At 38.3% G+C, this 7,615-nt stretch overlaps 1 protein-coding gene across 1 annotated transcript; it reads left to right on the top strand.

Moving 5' to 3' along the window:
* The first annotated feature begins 321 nt into the window (after positions 1-321).
* Positions 322-5,755, top strand: LOC131316152 (ras-related protein RABA5e-like). Its single transcript, XM_058345430.1, has 2 exons — positions 322-812; positions 5,106-5,755. Exons 1-2 carry the CDS (start codon positions 482-484, stop codon positions 5,417-5,419), a joined length of 645 nt encoding a protein of 214 aa, XP_058201413.1. The 5' UTR covers positions 322-481; the 3' UTR covers positions 5,420-5,755.
* Positions 5,756-7,615: the final 1,860 nt, after the last annotated feature.

Here is a 7,615-nt window from a genome sequence, read left to right as displayed (position 1 = left end):
ACTATTTCATTTTTCAATCGTGCAGTGCCAGTCCCATCTCCAATCTAGTTTCGTCAAAAAAAATTTTTTTTGCAACAACTAACAATGTAGTATTTATTTTGTTGTGCCCCTTTTTGAGCCAACCTGTCTAAAACTATGTCCGTGCTGTAGACGCATTTAAATGTGTCATGTCATATCGTGCTTGTGTCTGCCCGATCCCTTCCCCACCTCTACTATCACCCGCCCGCGCATGATGTCACTTCTCCAGTAATCCTATTGAAGTGGAGCGCGTGACTGTAAAATTTACAACCCCCAATAGGCTCCACTTACAGCGCACTCTGTCTCTTAGAAAAAAGAAAAAACAAAGAAAACAACGGCACTCTCTCGCTCGTCACCCCATTTCCCTCATTTCGTCAACGTCCGTTTCTCCCCCTTTCCCATCTCCAGTCTCCACTCCCCAAATTCACACACTCACACACACACACTCTCTCTCTCTCCAAAAATGGACTCCGACGAGGAAGGCGAGGAGTACCTCTTCAAGGTGGTCATAATCGGCGACTCAGCCGTGGGAAAATCCAACCTCTTATCACGATACGCTCGGAACGAGTTCAACTTGCACTCTAAAGCCACAATCGGGGTGGAGTTCCAGACCCAGAGCATGGAGATCGACGGCAAGGAAGTCAAGGCCCAGATTTGGGACACCGCCGGCCAGGAGAGGTTCCGGGCCGTCACGTCCGCCTACTACCGCGGCGCCGTCGGAGCCCTGATCGTGTACGACATCAGCCGGAGGACTACGTTCGAGAGCGTCGAGCGGTGGCTCGAGGAGCTCAAAAGTAAGTGGTTTTTGTTTTAGTGGGTTTGCTTAAAGTTCGCTTTTTTCTTTGTGAGAGAGTGTAGGGATAAGGAAGATTTGGGATTTGGAAAACATTGTTTTGTTAGTGGGTTTGTTAGAGTTGGGGAAAAAAGAAAAAAACCCACTTGATGGTTAGTGGGTTTGTGTTAGAGTTTACGGAATGATTCAGGGTTTCTAAATCTAAGTGAACAGGTAGCTTGGACAGAGCTCAATGGAACAATGGAAAAATAGGATTCATGTAGACGACCCCAAGGAATGGGGTCCCAAGGCTCGGTTTGGTTTTGTTTGGGTTTGTTAGAGTTTTGGTGGGTGAGAAAATGTAGGGAAAAAGAAGATTAGGGATTTGATAAAAATGGGAAAAGAATTGGCATTTTAAAATGTGGTTGGGTGTTTTTTGGTTGATTTGATATGTGTGGTTTCATTAAGTGAGGGATTTCAGATTTGGGATTTGTGAGTAGACTTTGTTCTTTTGGGCTGGTGAGCAAATGTAGGGGAAAGAAGGAATTGGGATTTGAACAAACAGAAAGGATTTCGTTATTGCTGAGAAAATGTTGGGAAAAGAAGGAATTGAATTTGAACAAAGAGAAAGAATACAGATTTTGAAATGTGGGGTTGGGTGTTTATGTTGATGGTATATGTGATTTCAGAAAGTGATTTTGTTGGTGGGTTTGATCGGGTTCGGGTTCTATAGATTTGTGCTTTGTCGGTCAGTGAGAAAATGTAGGGAGAAGAGGAAGAATTGGGCATTGAAAATTGGGGTTTGGTGTTTCATATAGATTTGGTACCTATGATTTCGGAATTATGTCTGAATTAGCTGAGTGTTTTTGAATTTCTACAGATGTTATTCTTTTTTGGGCAGTGAGAAAATGTAGGGAAAAGAAAAGAAAGTTGGCGGGCTGTAAATTTAGGTTTGTTGTATTATGTAGATTTGGTTCAATAAATTTCTAGTTCTACTTAATAGAAAAGAAAGTAGATTTGGTATCTATGATTTTTAAGTCTGAATTAGATCAGTTGGTTGGGACTTCTTTTTTTTTTTTTTTAACTAATAGTATGAAACCCACACGATGCAAGGCTCGATTTTGCATATTGTAGTTAATAGCGGTGTCATATATCCATCATAAGTGTGTATATAAATTATACAAGATGAGGAGTTTAATATAGAAACAAAACAATTCTCCACAAGCGCTTTGGTTGTTGGTCCACCATGACGTAGTACTAAGAAATTATATCATTAGTGTGGATCTTATTAGAAAAGGCCATGGCTAAGCTGAGAACCGTTCAGCTTTCAATATCACCAATTAATTAAAAAACACAATACATGTTTTGATGTTAAGCATTTATTTCGAAAGCGAAAGTCTGTATGTACAAGACTTGAATAACTTTTCATATGTAGAAATAGCATTATTTCAAAAAGCTTGTGATGGAGCGAAAGTCTGCATGTACTAGAGTTGAATAACTTCACATTTTAACTTCCGCTTGACCCAAAAAAAGAAAGAAAGAATAACTTCACATATTCAGAAATATTTGATTGTGTTCAACATTTTTTCTGACAAAAAAAAATGATGAAACAGATATACATCAGGCCAACAACCTAAGAAATAAGTCTGGGAAAGAAATAAATGATGTGAAACTCTGCAATAACTAAATTAAGCTCAGTAAAAATAACCTAATAGATAAACAAAGAATTGGGATTTAAGAATGTGGGTTGGGTGTTTTGTGTTGATTTGGTATCTGTGATCTTACAAAGTAAGTGATTTTGTTGGTGGGTGGTTAGAGTTCGAGACTTCGAGTTGAATACATGTAGGGTAAAGAAAGATATGAGATTTGGAAAAATGAAAATTGGGATTTGAAAATGTGGACTGGGTATTTTATGTTGATTTGGTAGCTATGATTTCAGAAAGTGATTTCTGGTTTCCTGCATATCCCTTACTTTTTGTCTAGAATATATTTTGTCAACCATACTGGAGAGAAGCTATAAAAGTTTGGGATGAGCTGACAGATCTTCCAGTATTGTCTTCATAGGACTCCTCTAGGTTGGATGGGTTGTCTATGTGGAATTTGAATTGTCCCGGTTGATGGGTTTTACGATAATAGATTGAAATCTTGCTGCATAAGTGCATAGCATTAGCATATCTTCGATTGCAGCAATTTTGTGATCGGATTGTTTTAGTTTTTCATCATGAGCTGTCTTCTTCCAATCTTTTGCTGAAGTTGTGAGTTTCTTCCTTCTTGAGTATGTTTGGGTCATTTTTCGTGTCTCATATTATGAATGTATAGTTGATTGCATTGCTTTTGGTATAATGCCGTTTGACTTAATGTGAAAGATTTCCTTATTTGATACTTCTAAAAATTCTAGCAGAAATGACTTGTGTTCTGCGGTTGACTTATACATGCTGTGCATTTGTTAGTTACTATTTGGTAAGTGATGAAAGTTTAACATGGTATGTGAAGCCTTTCCGATATTCCCTAACCTCAGCCACTGCAAATTGCACCATTGCTGATGGGAGTAAACCCATCTGACCATTTTTCAAAGCTCCACTATGGAGTTTATTGGTTGAACAGTCATACGGATGAAGCAAGGCTGATATGAAATTACATACGGTTTTTAACATTTTACCCCAATACAGATGTGATCTACGGGATATGGGCCAATAAGCCTTTTCATGATTCTTATACTGGTCTTTTAATTTGATCAACATATCGCTCTGGGAATGGATAGAATATTTACATGCAATTGGAACACCTGTTTATGGACCCAATGAAGTTTACCGGGATTGAACAGTTTGCAGATTAGACACTAGTGTTTAGATCTTCCACCTATCAAGCGGGGTGAAGTCGCCCACAGATAAGCTGAGCTTGAGCTAGTCATGAGCAGCGAGGTATATTTGTAGCCTTAATACCATTCCTGAGTTTTATGTTTTTATTGCATATAATATGTATATAGTAGATAAGTTTCTAGCATCTTTGACCTTCAGTTCATGATCCATAGGCATCCAACTCATGCACTCATAATCTAGACCTCGATGTTGGATCCTAGGTATCAAGGCCCTTGCTTTGGGGTTTTGTCCCCACTTTGTACGACAGCTTTAGGGCACTTGGAATAACCAGCCTACAATTGGGTTTGTGGTGGATTTTGGCTATAGCCTATAGGAAGTCTCTAGTTGTAGGGTTATAATACATATTACATACAGAAAGAGTTTTAGGGTTTGCAAGAGGGAAGAGGCTGACCTTGGGGTTTTCCTTCCTGTTTTCGAAGTCGTAGGTGGAGGATTTGCGGAGAAAAGCGACTGGAATTAGTTTAACAATAACTATCTGAAGTAGGATTTCAAGTGTAATTTAATAGCTCCTTTAGTATGGAAAACTAAGACTACCTATAGCCAATTAAAAACTTTGAGATATCAATTTACAGGTTGCTAGACTTCTCTTGGATTTATTACTGGTATAGCTCTCTCATATAGGAAACTAAGAAAGTTTGATCAATTGAACAATTTGAACATGGTAAATTTGAACAATGTATAACAGGAAAAAAAATAAAATGGAAATGTATATATTATGGAGTATGTTACAACCTGATAACATAAGTTGATCCAGGATGCGACCGTTAAAGTGCAGCATTGATTGGCTACTAAAACAATACCTACTAATGTCTTATATGCCAAAATACTCATGTATGCATCTGCACGTAGCATTGTATAATTTCAGATTTAAGAATGTACATAGGTGTTTCTGAAGGAATTAGGCGCTTCTAGTTGTCCAGAAACTAATCCTTGAGAGTTTCTCGTTTCTCTTGTTCTACCGTCCATGGTAGCACTTGTCAAGTAGCAGAGGGTGATCCATGCTATATTTTCTATGGATCTTATGTGACCAAAGTGGTTCCTCTCACAAACTTTGGCTTGCTATAAATAGGGGAACTTAGAAGAAACATAGCAGAGTTCCCAAATGAGGAAGTGAGCCTTTTAAGGCTAGTAATAGCTGGCATTCAGTTCCCGTTTGGGAGCCAAAGCGTGACTAATAAGGATTACCCGCTTGAGTCAGGCAGAATCCTTGAATCTTAGTAGAACTGGTTGTTATCGCGGCAGCTCATGTGTAGGAAACAAATGCCGCATCAAAACGTTGTCCATTATATTGGCTTACCATCAAAACGTCAAAAACGTTGTCCTTTTTTTTATCTGTTTCTCTTACATCTTCGACCCATATCAATTTCCAATCTTTGTTTCATATTGCTTTGTGATTTGGTGATCTTATGATTGGAAGTATGATGCTCATATTGCAGCTCATTCTGATACGACGGTTGCAAGGATGTTAGTGGGGAACAAATGCGATCTAGAAAACATCAGGGATATAAGTGTAGATGAAGGCAAAAGCCTTGCAGAAGCCGAAGGATTGTTCTTTATGGAGACATCCGCCCTGGATTCCACCAACGTTCAGAAGGCTTTTGAGATCGTTATAAAGGAGATCTATAACAATGTCAGCCGAAAAGTTTTGAATTCCGATTCGTACAAAGCTGAGTTATCTGTAAACAGGGTAAGCCTTGTGAAAGATGACTCCCATGGATCAAAACAAGCGTCGTCGTGTTGTTCAATATGAGACCTCATCTGCCAAGGAATTCATCGATGTGGCTGATTTGCTCTCCACCCTTTTGTTTTGTGACTGGTTCTTTATTCACCAGACAAAACAATAGAGATTTTCTACTTTACGAATTCATTTTTTTTGGTGGTTTGATCTGTAATAAACCTATATTTATGTACCTTATAGACATAGTGAAGCTTACAAGTATTTCTTTCTTTTTTTTCTTTTTTTGTCCATTTTCTTGCAAAGGATCATGTGATCCAGTGCGTGGAAAAATTTGTGAAACCTTCTCATGTACCATTACTGTTCAATGCTTGCTTTTATATATTTGTCCAATTTGTTTTGACTTTTTCATACCCGCATCATAATTGATACTCTTGGATTGTAAATTTCTATTTTCCTTTTTTGGTTAGAGGGATGTCCAGGCTGCTAAAAGCGAACCTTGACTATTATTCTCTCCGGTCCGGTCAAAGACAGGTCATTAAGGCACTTTAGAATTTGGTGCTATATTTGGCAATGTCAAGAGTCAAATTTCGGCATGCTTTGCGAGAACATGCTAGGCAATAATACTCCACGAGGCTTTCCTGTTTCTTGATGATTTTTACTGGGAGAAGCCACCAGCAAGTATATGGTTCAGTGGTTGTGTATTTGGATTTCTTTGTTCAATGCTAAAGTTCAAGTCTCAGTAGCTGCTTAGAGCAAGTTGGTGGTAAAATGGCTTGAGCCATTCCCCAAAATGGCAAAATTTGCCAAAACCCCTTACCCCAATGGTTAACCATTTTCACTCAATCACCAAATCCTTCCCTCCCCCTTGCTCCCGGGAAAATCTGTGTGTGTCCAAGAGAGAGTGAAAGAAAAGTGCGAATACTAGTTGCTCGAGCCAGATCTGGTCATGTTGGTCGTTGCCGTAAAAGGCCTGCTTGTTTCAATTCGTGATACTACTAGTATCATCATTTGGGTCATCGTCGTCTCATCTTCATTTGACGAAGATGAAGATTTCGAAATCTCTTCTGCGAGAATAGTTTTTTTGAACTTGTTCATTGTAGAGAATAATGATAGTCTATTGATAAGAAACTTCTTTTTGAGATTTTGTCATAGAGATGAATGGAGAAGATGATACTCCGTAGTGTTGAATGATGGATGAAAAATAGTAGATAGTAGATGGAGAATGGTAGTTGATGAAAGTTAGTTGAAAATGAGATACAAAGAAAATTATTAGAAACAGTAGCATTACAAATGGCAATGCATCAACATTGTTTTTTGGCCCAACGACACTATTCATGACCGTTTTTTGAGAATGACTCAAGCTACTAGACAAAAAAGTTAGGAAGAAAGGAGCTTAAGTTTCAACCCTGACTTAGTTTATGTGGGATGCATGCCATACATACTGCAACGTCGGCTCCATGCGCATGGATCTTAGGTATGGAGCCTCAAAGCAAAGGCAAGAAGATTACATTTTGGGGATATCTATTTGTTTTGTTAAATTTTGTTTTTCACTAAAAAATAGAAATTACTTATATAAACCGACAAGGCAGCACACTCATGTGGGTCAAAAGGAGAAAAGACCAAAATTCATCTCTAGCGACAAGTATTTTCATGTTGTGACTTGTGAGTGCTCTTGCGAATGGTTATTATTCTAGAGCCTTGAAAAAAAAAATTTTGAAAATGAAGTCCCTTGAGACAAGGAGAACTCTTCTTTTAGGAGTTTAGGTTTAGGTTTAGGTTTGGGAGTATGGATGAAGCTTTTTTTTTTTTTTTGGTCAAAAATGTGAAGCTTGAAGGGCTCTTTTGTGTTCTATTGATTCAATACTTCGCCCAGGCCTTTGTAGTTGAATTGGCATAGTCCAAACTTCTCCTTATGGAGGTCGAAAAGAATGAGTACATACCGTGTACATTGGTATTTTGGGTCCGTCTCGGGTTCCATAAAAATTATCCGAGCCACTCATTTTGTTTGAAATAATTGGTTTAGGGTCCCCCTTTAAAAAATCAGTTTTTTCGGGTAACGGTAAGAGAGTCTACAAAAACATCCAACTTTGTTTCAGAATATAGGCCTGGATTCTAAAGCAAAATTGTATGTTTCCGTAAACATTGTTACCGATATTAGAGAAAGCTGATTTTTTTACAGATACCCAAAGCAAAATGAATGGCTCGGATCATTTTTGTAGGACCCAAGACCAGCCGAAAATGCATATGTACTCAAGGTATGGACATATA

Source organism: Rhododendron vialii, chromosome 2a (assembly GCF_030253575.1).
Source record: "Rhododendron vialii isolate Sample 1 chromosome 2a, ASM3025357v1".
Lineage (NCBI taxonomy): Eukaryota > Viridiplantae > Streptophyta > Magnoliopsida > Ericales > Ericaceae > Rhododendron > Rhododendron vialii.
The sequence above is the reverse complement of the archived record's forward strand: the minus strand, read 5'-3'. Positions and strand labels throughout refer to the sequence as shown.

What these genes read in the sequence shown, in the direction of transcription:
- LOC131316152 (XM_058345430.1), top strand. Translation starts at nt 482, where the DNA reads ATGGACTCCGACGAGGAAGGCGAGGAGTACCTCTTCAAGGTGGTCATA. An exon ending in GTGGCTCGAGGAGCTCAAAA is followed by an intron (nt 813 to 5,105) that starts GTAAGTGGTTTT and finishes CTCATATTGCAG; the next exon opens with CTCATTCTGATACGACGGTT.